This window comes from Mya arenaria, chromosome 2 (assembly GCF_026914265.1).
Source record: "Mya arenaria isolate MELC-2E11 chromosome 2, ASM2691426v1".
Lineage (NCBI taxonomy): Eukaryota > Metazoa > Mollusca > Bivalvia > Myida > Myidae > Mya > Mya arenaria.
This window is the reverse complement of record NC_069123.1, coordinates 67,062,162-67,076,284: the sequence shown is the minus strand read 5'-3', so window position 1 is coordinate 67,076,284 and position 14,123 is coordinate 67,062,162. Positions and strand designations below refer to the sequence as shown.

General features: G+C 35.3%; 1 protein-coding gene across 2 annotated transcripts in view; it reads right to left on the bottom strand.

Annotated features, from left to right (window-relative positions):
- Positions 1 to 4,564: 4,564 nt before the first annotated feature.
- Positions 4,565 to 14,123, bottom strand: part of LOC128225168 (phenolphthiocerol/phthiocerol polyketide synthase subunit B-like) — a 29,139-nt gene continuing 19,580 nt past the window's right edge. Inside the window, exons 9-11 of one of the 2 annotated variants that reach the window (XM_052935217.1) lie at positions 8,752 to 14,123; positions 7,588 to 7,770; positions 4,565 to 7,121 (exon numbers count right to left, since the gene is read on the bottom strand). The exon at positions 8,752 to 14,123 is cut by the window's right edge and continues 1,357 nt beyond it. In XM_052935217.1, the coding sequence (XP_052791177.1) occupies positions 6,997 to 7,121; positions 7,588 to 7,770; positions 8,752 to 14,123 (5,680 nt within the window). In that variant the 3' untranslated portion in view covers positions 4,565 to 6,996. The remainder of the gene's footprint in view (positions 7,122 to 7,587; positions 7,771 to 8,751) is intronic. The other variant, XM_052935218.1, reaches the window with a different exon arrangement.

Sequence of the window (14,123 nt, the reverse complement as noted above, 5' to 3'; positions counted from 1 at the left end):
CTGTAAACTTGTTGTTTTCATATTATTTTTCAATAAACATAGCGGGGGCTAAGCGGAAAAATGTACACTATACTCGGTTACTGAGCGATATGTTGAGCAATTATTTTTTTCAAAAATCGAGGACAAATGCTGAAAATGTAGAAAATATGGTTTGCTATAACGGAAAGCAAATTACGTTTCTGGTTCAAAAGGTTGTTTGTATATATATTCACCATATTTGCCTTAAAACGGAAGCATCGGATAAATATTCTATCCTCAGGGTATATTCATGCCTTCAAATGAGGCACATACTATATAAAAATATTAAATGTTAGTATAAACGCAAAAACGATTTGGTTAGAACGAAAAGCAGTTTTTGGAGGAACAATTGCCGACTTCTCTCCTTCTTGCCATGAGCCCAATTAAAACCTGTTTAGCAATAATTGTTTGCACAGACAGTAGATATGAGCATAGCTTATGTTATACTGCAATTTAAAGACATGTATATATATATATATATATATATATATATATATATATATATATATATATATATATATATATATATATCACAATCATGCTGCTTAGTATGTCACTCAAGTGATTTATTGTAATGAACTTTATTGTGTAGAAGGTACTGATATTCATTTTTGTGAGGCAATCAGAACATACATTCTAAATAGGACGCCTTTCGGCAATTGCGTTTATCAATCGATGAACGCAATATCTTCGGATATGTTCGGATCGCAATTCATCGCATAACAATATGCATGATAACTATTGATATTGTTAATGTTTGTATTGTGTCAGCAGGTCCCGTAAAATATAAATCAACATTTAAGAAAGTGTTAATTTATTATATTTTAACTGTATTGTTGCCATAAATGTAATATAAATTTTACGTTTAAAAGTCATTTCAAGTGGTTGATCTTTTACCGCGTTATTGTGACGTCATTTGAAAAAATGTTTCCGGTTACCGTCGGGTCGTTCTATTTTCAGAATGGGTAAGAAAGGATTACTGAAAGACTTTTATAACTGAAATGAAGTATTTTTTAAACAATTCTTAAATGAAATAATTGGTGTAAACATAAGTAATGAATTGGGATCTTGATGTCATGATCGGGGATATGAACGCAATTAAGCTGGTCAAAGTACGCGTGGAGCCCTTCGGACTCCACACACTTTGACCAGCCCAATTGCGTTCATACCCCGATAATGACACCAACCCTGCAATTCATTCCTTTAATATAATATATTTACACCTCAACTTTCATTCCTTTAATGAACTGCCATTCGGAAATTGCGTAAAAATATTCGACGAAAGCAACATCTTCGGATATGTTCTATCGCGAGTTACACCGTCTATTGTAATTTGAAGATAACATTTCGCCAATTGCGGACATTACCGCCTTACACAGGGGAGCTACTTGTGGACTTCTTATGAGGAATACCACATTTAATAAAACATTTTTTCTCTTCAAGTGTTAAATTAATGTTAACATGAATTTCAGAGATGTAAACGGATCTGCTGCTGTCCTTTGGATCAGAAGGAAATTTCTTGAATGGCCACTTGAGGTAAAGTAAGATAGACAAAACATTAACAGTACGGGTTTCACCCTGTTCTTTGTACTGCTTATTTAAGGCTACATTTGACAAGAAATAACAGTTGCACAATAACACAGAACTAGAGAGTTGTGAAAAAGAGCAGTAATTTAGTAACAGGGCCTTTTTACCAGTTATGGGGAAGAAACCCAAGCCCTTTTTGTGTGAAAACCCCCGCGTTTTTTCAGTTTTGGGGAAACATTTTCAGATTTTTTTTCAAAACATTTTGGGAAAAAATGGAGTTAAATATCACTCCGAAACATCATTTAATGAATCCTATGAATATCATTATAAAAAAGGGAATTTTGGAAAAACTGGCCCTTTGGGAAGAAGTCGGGTATTAGGTACGACACAAAAAGGATAATAAGGCCCTGAGATAATTCATATATCTTATTCTGATATTTTGTAAATGTGTAGTTTAGACTTATTCATTGAGATATTGGGATGCAAGTTATATTAACTTATGCCAAGTCACTCTCGTTGGCAGAATCTTGCGCGAGAATGTGGTCTTGTGTTGTAGGGGAATCTAAAGTATCACAAACCCAACTCACATACGCCATTGCAAAATTCATTTTAGGAATGTTGTTTGTCGACATTTTCTTTATGCCTAATGCCAGTTGTCAATCAAGCTCGACATGCTATGTCCTTTGGCGAGTCATCTCAACATTCATTTTCTGAATGTTTGATTTGGTTTGTCGAACCAGCACGACATTCATTTTATAAATGACACAGGTCGTTTGTCCAGCTTGCTCAACATTTAATATCGTTCGTCGAGCCAGCTTAACATTTTCTGGATTTGTTTATGTCATTATTATGTCAAGCAAGCCTGACATTCCATTTCCACGGTGTAAATAGTCAAGCCAGCTGGATACACTTGTTCTGATGTTAATGTCCATTTAAAACAATTAAAAACAATAATTGAACCACTGAAAAACAAACATTTAAATAAAATGTGGTAATTTATCAAAATATGTGGCATTAAAACAATACCTACGTGCGTTTGCATTCATGGACACAATTTTTATCGAAGTGTTCTCGGAAACTATGCAGACATGAATGGTGACCAATACACCGATCGAAAGACAAAACAATGCATTCTTTTTTGCGCTATGTCACTTGAACGAACTCTCGCGTATAACAAAAATATCGTTAAGAAACTTACCTTGATTGACGATCAATCGAGCCAAAATACTACTGGCGTTTGCATTTGTGGTCACGTGACTTTATTTGCTCATCCCCGGTGATAAAGAGTTCAAAAGTCAACACAACGAGTGAAGTATCTCGAATATATGTATACAGCCAATATCTTTGATTCTTTAATTCTCAAGATTTAGAGAAAATGATGAGATATATGAGAAAGATTGCGAAAACGCGAATATATTGCCATTGCTACCGTTTGCTCCATCTTTCATATTTTTTTAAACAAAATATAAAGAAATTGCCTCAAACATTGCAGACATATGTTTTTTTCTATAAGCAGTATTCCTTGTCATCTTTTTCTTAATGCCGTATCCTCTCCTCCTGTTTTATATCCCTGTTAATGATAACTGGATTAATAGGTTTTATGTATTACTCGGGTCCTACTATTAGTTCGATTAAAATGATTTATCTTATAGAACATGTTTGTTTCTATTGATATACAGCACATATCTGTTGCCGATTAAAAGAGCTGCGCAAATATAGAGCACAATAGCCAGAGCACCGATCGTTAGTATTTCAATACTTTTGTTCAACTTGTGTGTTTAGTGATTGTATGTGGTATCTGTCCTTTTTGTTTAAGCCCTTTATATTGTTTTATTGGGTCAATAAACGCCATATTGACAGTGGACTCCTGAGGAAGTAGGTCTGACGCTCTTCGACTGAAAAAAGCATGAGTAATCGCAACGCGAACTGACTTGCTGTCTTTTTCTATGTCGGTGGTAATTTATATTACCAGTTTAGACTGCAGCTAGTCCTAATGGTGTTTCAAAAATAGAACTTTTCGTTAACTTATGCAGTTTCGAACATTGAAAACATGACAGGTGTATATAAAGGAAAAGAAAAAAAATGCAAGTACTGTTTCAATGAAAACATATTTCTCAAAACGACGAGAGAATCAGGCTAGAAAGACGTTCATCGCTATTAAGTCAATTTACCCATCTGTATTGTCTTCGGATATTTTTTTAACTATCTACTTTAAACTGCACAGTTGCTTGTAACTAGGCTGTTTTCTGTAGCCCTTATATGACAATTCGAGGAAGAGAGTGATTTAGGTTTGCAAATGTCGATAGAACGGTCTGTCGTATGCTTGGTGTGTCGGTTGGTTGACCATGTCTTTCCCCGCACAATTACGTGAGATCTGTTTAACGTTAGGAAGAAAACTCTAAGTTACAAGGTTGTATGTGACCTTTATATGGCTTCCTAATGGTGTTTGGATTATTACGTCAAACATCAAGGTTGCAGGCAACGTATTTCGTTACAATTGCCACACTGCCAGAACCATGAAACTCCACTGGTTAATGATCCCTTTTGTTTTTGAAATAAGTAGGTCTGTCGTAATGGTCACGTTCATTGACAATGTAATTTTGGAGAAGGGAAGCAGTTGTTTCTGACAAAGCGGCGCTCAGCGAGCAGAATGCCTTACAAATATATCTTGTTAATCCTACAAATGAAATTAGTTTTATCATTTTATTTGAAGTACACATTAACCTTTTCAGTAAAAAAAATAAAACTGTATCTATTACATTATACTGGCTTAAATGCAAGTAAAATGTAATGGAAACTATTAAATTAACACATTATAACACGGATAGGCATAAGGATTCACATGCCTAGACATGCCCCCTTTTATATTAATGTATCTAATGTTTACATCTAATCATGATTCATTAACATCAATACTGTAATATTGAAGAGGTAGCAAAACACTGCTTATATATTTATAAGTACGAATGAACGTGTAGGCTCAATTACACTCATAAAACGTGTTTATTTTTGCATTTTATTACTATTGTATCAAAGTTTAAATACATGAAAAACGCCTCCTCAAACCTGTAATATGTAGATCAAACACATTGTATATTGTTCGATGACAAAGAACTACAAAATGTTGTTAACACGTTCAGGTACACAGACTAGTAGCGTTTAATAAGGACCTGTAGACACAAAAACACATAGTGAAAACAAATACCGTACAATGTTAATACGCAGATCCTAAAATATTTGACAAACACGGTATTTAAAACCTTAGTTTGACCATAGTCTATAGTCATACATTGACATGTATGATATGAAATATGAAACATTAAATATGATATAAAAATAACGGCTAGTAAAATTAAAGAACTGCATAGACAAGTCCAAATGATGTATGCCCTCTTAAACAAACAACATCATTTACATCAGAAAATCACACAACTTTTAACAGCTATTATTTGCACCTAGGAACTAGACATTTAATACACACAATATATACTTTGTTCGCAAACATGCTTTCATCGACTCAAGGACCACCTAGAAAAAACGACATAAATAAACTATTAACTAACACAATTCTCACAGTATGATTTGACGGACGAACAGAAATGACAACACAATAACAAATATTCTAATAATAGCATGCATGTACAGCAAAATGCATAGTTCGCATCAAATCACAGTGAAAACAAATATACCAGAAAGCAGTGAACAGAATATTATGTATTTATATGACCCAAACCATTTTTTCATGAAAACTCAATTTAGTACATTACATTTTATTAAACATACTTGCTTTTCTAAGGGACACCCCGCAAATAATGAAGTTTTATATAAAATAAAAACGTCCCCTGCGCATGCTCAAAAAAGCAATCATTAACTGGTTACCATTTCGCTTCTAACTAACTTCGTTAAACATCGATTGTCATTGGTACATTAAAGATAAATAGTACGGTATTGTTTTGTAAACGCCATTAAAGAAATTGAAATAAATAGAAGAACCATGGATAGTGTTCAATACGCTACTTAAGAAAATCTTATGGTCATGCCAAATGAACTCATTAACTGTAAAAGTTGATTATTTACCACGAATAAATCATTTTTCAAACCTTTCAAAGGTCATACACACTTATTTATATTACTGTAGATAGTACACTCGTTCTAATAACCCCTAAAGGCCAACATTGAATACCAACATCGGCTGGTATAGACGGACCGGGCATACAACGTCACCATACTTGAGTTAATTGTTTTGGATATTTGATTACTTAAAGTGATGTGTACTTCTCTACATCCACACAGTCGTAAAGGTGTCAGTTCATTTCAGTCATGATCAAACAGTGTTTTAATTATACATACAATAATTTATGGCATCGTGTCAGATCTTTGCGTTCAGTTTCCAAATTGTCAGTTTTTACTTTGTAAAACAGTTAAAATGCAAATAAAGTAGTAAACAGAAAGTTTAAACTTATATTACAGAAAAAGAATTGAATCCGGCTTTAAATTTTAAACCTATACATCTGAGAATCTAAGAAAAACAAAAATCATTTCTTGACGAGCTTTTTAAGATGCTCGTCATTCTATTTCGCCGGTAAAATGTAACATAAAAGCTATATCTTAATGTATAAATTGCTTTTTCATCGCATTAGCTAAGTTTTTCTTCTGAAAATAATAGAAATGACGTTTTGTCAATTTCTTAAAATCACATGTAAGTTAAAAAGTGATATTTACAAAAGCACAAATTAATTGAATAACAAAAACTATGATGTGATAACAACAAATGAAGCGACGTCATATCTGATTAAATTGCTCCTTGCTTGCATTAAAATATGTCAATTTCCAAATACTACTTTCAAAAATATGCATACACAATTTCAGAAAAAGTACAACTTATTTACAAACTGTAAAGTGTTGTTTTAGTGAATATATAAGTAATACTCTTAAATAGAGTCATAAACATCGGCTATACTACATAAATTCGATCAAGTTTATGTGTAATCTAAAGACTATTAACTTGATATTATGACTGTCTTAACATATTAATATAAATTATATGTTCAAATAGCAGTCCCATTTATACCGGTTACTTGTACATGTAAATAAAACCGAGTCAGTTATTTTTATTTCATTTTACAATTCATCTGACATTTGCTTGTCTCAGAAATTATGTAAATGCTATTTACAGGTACAATATGCTCAAAACGTAGTGAACAAAACATACAATTTCAATAAGGCCCGAACACGTCGAAAAATAAGGCAGTGTTGTCAAAAGGACGTTTTTTTATCAAACTATCTATAGCAGTGTTGTCCTCGTGACGTTTAAATCAACTTATCATTTATAAATATTCATGGGCAATCAGTTTATTGTCATATAACATTTCATACTCAGAAATGTGTTATTCTTGGTTTGTATGCTAATAGAAAACGAGTTCGGCAGTTTTTGTTTTCACAATCCTATACTTATTTTGTACTGTGTATAATTGAACGGTTCTCAATCAGTGCCATCCATTGGTTTGCCATCTCGTACTCCAGAGTATGTATGACCAGTTGCCTCTCGGGTGTCTGCACCACTATCGAATATTCGTCTGAAATGAGTTTATTATTATTTGAGTTTGCTGTATTAAATAATTTTAATCGAACATAAGACGCTAACACGCACCTTCAAATGTGTATAAATACAAAAATGTTTATTTCTGATGAATAATAAGGTCATATTTTGTAAATATACGTTAAGTAATTTACACATACACGTGACTGTACAACACTGACAGATGACATAATGTTTAAATACTATTAATATCATAAGGTGCTTAAGCGGAATCATACAATATATTGATATTCTAATCACTAAAAACAGTAAAATTACATAAATGCTATACGCTTATTGATTCTCATTATACGAAATTATCACTTTATTTACTTTAAATTAATAATGAATCACTTTAAAGTTGAATTAATATAATTAATTTTATTTTAATTTCTGAAATTGAATAAACATACGTTTAGAGTGACTTACGAACGTGCTACGTCGTGTGTTAATTTTGTACTTACGGTTCATATTCAACATGGAGATAGAATCACACGTGGACACTGAAAGCGATTTCGTTGGCCTTCCAGGTTTTTTGCTCCACTGAATCGTCATCCGTTTACCGTCATTTTCGTTGTCTTGATGCTCCAGCAAAGTGACATAGACACGGTGACTCCAACCAGCTTTTGTTTGCTTTTGAAAATAACCTTTTTTAAAAAGAATAATTTCTGGTTAAGGAAAGAATATACAACAATAATTATGAACTGACTGATTAAAGATCTTAGAGATCATACGACTATTGCTTATTCTTTGGAATACGAGTAGTATATAACATTTTAGCCTTATTGTTTATAAGTTAATAATGAACAATGCGAAAAAAAAACGAACTTATGCGCTTTCAAAGAAGATTACATCATATGAAACAAGAGCGCAAAAAATCGCAAAAGGCACCCGATCTATTTTAGAACATCAACTTTGATGATAAGTAGTTGTAAGCTAGGCCAAATGTAGAGACCAGACACTATAAATAATGGTTTTGCCAATTCAAGGGTCAAAACTCAAGGCTAGTTATTGAACCTGACTTAGATATTCGTCCCATACATATTTCGACCAAATTTGGTGATGATTGGACAAAGGCTGCTACAGCTAATGATTTGACAAGACGCCTTTAAGTGCGATAACTCTCGAAAGACTCGAGCAATATGACTGGTGAACGAACTTTTCCCATACACATTCTGACAAAATTTGGAAATGATTTGACAAAGGCTTCTAAAGTTATTGATCAGGCAAGACCGATTTAAGGTAATATATATAATTAAAGGGCAATGACTCTCGACTGACTCGAGCAATATGGCTAGTTAACGAACTTGTCCAAGACATTATGCCCTTACACATTCTGAAAAAAACTTGTGATAATTGGACACTTATTTCTGAAGCTATTGATCGGACAATACCTTTTTAGATAACTTTTATACATAAGGGCAATAACTCTTGAGTTACTCAACCGGTTATCAAACTGATCTAAGATATTCTTTCCATACATATTCTGACCAAATTAAGTGATGATTTGACAAATGCTTCTAAAATTATTGATCGGACAACAAACTGGACGTCGCCCGGCCGCCCGAAGTACGCCGCAGGTGAACCCATAATACTTATGAACGAGCGTATAATAAAGAAAAATGTACCATTTATTATTTCCAACGTTTGCAGATCCACCTTATCTTGAGGCTGTGATGTATAAAGTCTGTCATTATTCGGCGACGCTAATGTGTTTATCTCAGTAGCAATTTCATGAATACATTTATCTAAAGGTTCATGATTTCGCAGTCTGCCTTCACATTTGGAACGGTCTGCTTTGTGGAAAAGCGCTTCTATCGTTTCTTGTCCATTATTCATTCCGTGGTGCAATATCTGAAATAGCCTCTCTCCTAGATTTCTGCCCCTTTTTTCTCCACAAATATGTTCGTTGTAATGGAAGTGAATGTTAATGTTCTTGGTATTTGTATTGTACGCAACTTGGCATACCGTTTCCATACTTAATTTTGCAAACCAAATGTTCTTTATTGATAATGTGTATGATTGATTCTGGGTCGGGTTAGTTAGAATGTCTAATTGGGTCATGTTATTCATAACGAGATAATGGCGACCGATATTTGCTTTAGCCTCAGGCTGCAAAAACTTTACGATATCTAGATACGGCAAACTTCCATGTTCCATGTCGGCTAAGATTTGTTTTTTGTTTTCTCCAAGGAACTCATTAAACGTCATTTGTTTAGACAGTTGAGCTGAAAGAGGTATAACATTTATTCCTCTAACTACCTCATTCGCAATTGCTGGGATTTCTGCTCGAAGATTAACATCTGTAAGTATTGTCACAGTTGCTTGCTCGGTTTCAAGAGCTAACAATAACTGGAAAACTGAAGCAAATAGCTGGAACAAGGTTGCATCCGAATTACGCAAAAACTCCGTAATTTGATTGTAAATGTTGGGACCTATTGCTTTTGACGCTGACTTGAAGAAATTGGCGTTTGGCTCCATCATTGGCTTCGCAAGAGAACATGGTGATGCAAATGCTATTCTTTGTCTCCAGTAGTCTAGACCATCCTTTCTTCTTTTTCGAACAGCTTCGTTTATTGCTGTTCTTGGGTGAATTTCATCAACGTGTGTATTGATTTGCTTGTTCATTAATGAAGATTCAAAATACGTTTTCATCTCTTTGAATATCAATACAATCGACGACATGTCAGACACAGCTTTGTGAACACACACACGAACAAATGCACATCTGTTTTTTTGGCCAATCTGAAATTTTATCGGGTATTGTGTTTCTAAATCGAAAGAAACAGTGTCTCTTTGATCCTGCGCTGTGTTGAACTTTTCAACCATTTCGTTAAAATCAACCCTCTCAATTGGTATGTTATCGGCGACATCATCTGCGGCATCTTCGTCGACAGCAAAAGTTTCGAGACCATCGTTTACGATGTGGCAACGTAGTTCTCGGAAACGAGTCAATACATGTACGACAAAGTTCCTGAAATCTGCATGCGTGAATTTTATTCCTTTAATCTCGATATCAGTCATGTATGTAAGCCCAGGGTCTGCTTTTGATCTGAAATAGCTTATTAAGTCGGGAATTTGAGTGACTGCAGCTTGCTCTTTGAATTCTTCTGAATCTTTTTCAGTGTGATACTTGTTTGTTGGTTCGGCAATCACTGAACGCCCACAGTAAAAGTCCACAACATCACCAATTGTAGTTGTGCTGGAGATCAATTTAACCAACGGATACTGAACATTGAACACAGTTCGCAAGTTATTTGCAAACCCTTGTGCAGACAAAGAGTCAACTCCTAGCTCTACAAAGTTTTGATTATCTTCAAGTTTGGTATTATCGGTTACAAACTGTTCAGAAATGATTGACAGTATTATATTTCGAACATCAGACCTCTTTCCTCGCTTTGCCAGGCACTTAAGTTCATGCAAGTTGATTTTGTTCTTGTTTTGTTGTCCTTTTTCTGTTTCAGCCATGCCGCTCTGAAGGAGTCCACTGAACTTTTTCTTTTGCTCTTTAAATGTACTTGAATGTGATAAAATTTCCCATCTAAGATCAGCAAAACAAATGTTTGGATCATTGCTTAGCAGTGCATCTGTAAAACATGCCTTTGTTCTTTCTTTGGATAGAATTCCTATTCCTTGGTGTCGCAATTTATTGGCAATCTGGGCGTCTTCTGCCATTCCTATTGCTAATGCTCCCCAATTTATTGACTGGCCGCTCATTCCAAGCGATCTTCTATATAGTGCCATACTGTCAAGGAAACTATTGGCTGCTGCATAGTTTGTCTGTCCAGGGTTACCCAACAAAGACGTCACTGATGAATGCATTACGAAGTAATCCAACTGCAGATCCTGAAAACATAAGTGCAAGTTCCACGTTCCATCTAATTTCGGCTTTAAAACTTTCATAAATGATTCTGTTGTCTGGGTTTCATAAACGGCATCGGCTAGAACACCAGCACCTTGAAAAACACCTCGTATTGGAATACCTTTTAAAGCAACACATAGTCGATCCCTAGCCGAGTTTACAGAAGAACGTTCGGTAACATCGACTTGCAATGTGAAAATCGTGGTAGAATATCGTATCTCTAAATCTTTCAGATTTCTTTTTTGTTCGTCATCTGGCTGGCGCCTTGAATATATTGCAATATGACCTGCTCCTGATTCAGCAATATGTTTCACCAGAACACGACCAAGACCAGTCAACCCTCCAACTACAATGTAGCAACCGTTCTTTCGAAAGAGTCCTAAACTGTCAACTTTGTGTGGTATATTAGTGTTTGCACTTATGTTCATTGTTTGCAAGGCTGAAGTTTGGAACATGTTTGCTATGTCTATATTTGATTCCAAGCCGTTCCTCGAAAGTTGTTGCAGCGTGTGTTGAACACTCTTACACAAGTTTTGCGGATTGAAAATTTCCGAAGAGAAAATTACCACGAGTGATAAAGATGGGTACCTCATTTGAATGTATGATTGGAGGTTGTTTGACACGTTTCTTGAAAAGGCAACGATGCCTGTTGTAATTCTGCATCTCTTGATGACCATATCAATGTTGCTTGATGACATCTTCACTAAAGGTACAATTGTTAAACCAACCTGATTGCCCTCTATCGTTTTGATACTGTCTTTATCAACATATGAAAATGTACATGATTTTGTTGCACGCATAAGCTCAAACACATTTTTAACTCTATGCTCATCCATGGTTGAATTCCCGATTAAAAGAACGTGCGATCCGTTTGGGATGTTTTGGATACTCTTGCTGATCACTAGTGCATTAAGTAATACGCCAGGTATTGGAGATTTTTTTGACAAAGACCATGTACATTCTTTTGGTATGCGAACAGTTGGATATTGTACCGGAACTGGGTATAAAAATCCTACTTCGATATTCTGCTTATGGCTATCTTTTAAAAGCCCCCTGCCTTCCAACGCTATAACAGTGTTGCTTTCTAAAGCTGTATCAGGCCAAATTTCAGGAATATCTACCCCAACAGTTTGAATAAAAGTTGTCAACGGGTGAAGACACATCGAAGTTATTGCAACCTCTGTCATTGTTTTGCCATGTTCATGCAATCCAGATACCTTTCTGTCAGCTATAAATGGTTTCTGGACATTTTCTTTGCATGTCGACAGAAGAGAAGCACTTGATTCAAAATCCTTCGCTATATCTCTTCTTTTGCCGACGTTGTTGGCTTGAACACGCGAAATGTAAACATGGCGCACTGAGGTTCCAGAGACAATCAATTCCGCGTTTGTAAAATCCGTTGTGCAAAACACGCATGACAGCGTTTCAAAATTCAAATCGTTTTCATCGACATCAACCAATCGGAGGTCCAAATGATCTTGCTCATGACGTAAGGCTCGTACCATTCCCCAAAGGTAACTTCCTTCGACTGTTACCTCGGTGTTTGCTCTGTTGAAATGATCCTGTGTGTTTTTAGTTATAATATATATCGGGCATTTCAGTTCATTCTTATGATACAAGAATAGAAACTCGCGGAATCTTAGGCATTCATCGACTGCAAACGCGGATATGCTGTCTTGTGTATCAACCGGTTGTTTTGCATAAAAAAGTGATGCGGCTGGTTCAAGCCTTTCTCCGTGTTCATTGTCGATATCTTCTATGCAACACATCCTATGTAATCCGGCAAATTCAGAGAACCATGGTTCATGGACAAGCGACTTTTTTGAATACAACACGACTGGCCTTTGCTGTGTGTTCCTCCAAATTTCCACAGACGTCTTTCCGATAACATACGTCTGATTGAAGTTGATGCTTTCTTCAAGTGTGCGTGTTTGAAAGTCCAAAATCTCTAGTAAAACAATACCACTAGGATTCAATAACAACAAATTGAAGTGAAACTCATTGACAGTTCGACTTATTAACTTTACATACACATATAAAGTTCTCTCTTCTTGGTCAATATGTCGGAATAAGGTGATTGTTTCACTTCCCTTTGGCAACACCGCGTCAGGTTTTTCATCGATGAAGTTTGCAAAAGTTTGAAACATTGCATCAACAATTGCAGGATGAATAATGGTATTCTGTATTTCACTAGCAATACTGTCTGGAACGAATATCTCCGTAATGCATTCAATGCCAGAACACCATGATTGTTCAATCATAGCAAGTGAAGGACCATATTCAAACTGCAAGTCTCTTAGCGTACTATAAATGGAGCCTTTATCTTTCACCATTCGGCATTTGTTCTTAAGCGCTTGAATATGCACTCGTTTTTTCTCGTTCGTCTGTCGTGGAAATACTTTTCCTTTTGCAACAACAAAACCTATTTTGTTTCTGCACAGGAAATGGGCAACTGACCCTTTTCCGATATCTGCTGACACGTCTATAGACGATTCTTCGTTATGTTGTAAAGTGACAGGGTTGACAAAGTCAACTGAAACCGACAGACTGTGTACACCTTTACCAAGTACATTCCTTCCAACAAATAGTGCAGCATCGATGTATGTGGCACCTGGTACCAAAATCAAACCCGACATGCGATGGTCAAAAACAAAGTTTGTGGTTGTATCTGAAAGACGAATTTCAAATTGTTTTTCTTTCCCATTTAACGCTGTTTTCATAAACAGGTGGGAGGTGTTCTCGTCGGATTTTATCCCCGCTAAATGCTGTTTTAACTTTTCAGACAAATGCAGTGTTTTTGATTTTTGAAAGACATATTTCGGTATGGAAATAGGAATATTTTTTTCTGTAAAGAAACTTATCCAATTTATTTCAATTCCATTTTTGAAAAGTTCCGACAACGTATCAAAAAAACAAGGCAATTCTTTGTTCAAATTCATTGACTGTTGACAACTAAACTCCCTGTCCTCCAAAATGTCTGCAAGGTGAGCTTTCAGCACCGGCTTTGGTCCGATTTCAAGAAAGATGTTATGTTTTGTATCTGATGCAGCTCTTTTTACACTCTGGTAAAACAAAACAGCTTTTCGGACATTCTTGGCCCAGTACTCGCCTGTTGTGAAATCTGTATCAGAAGCCTCA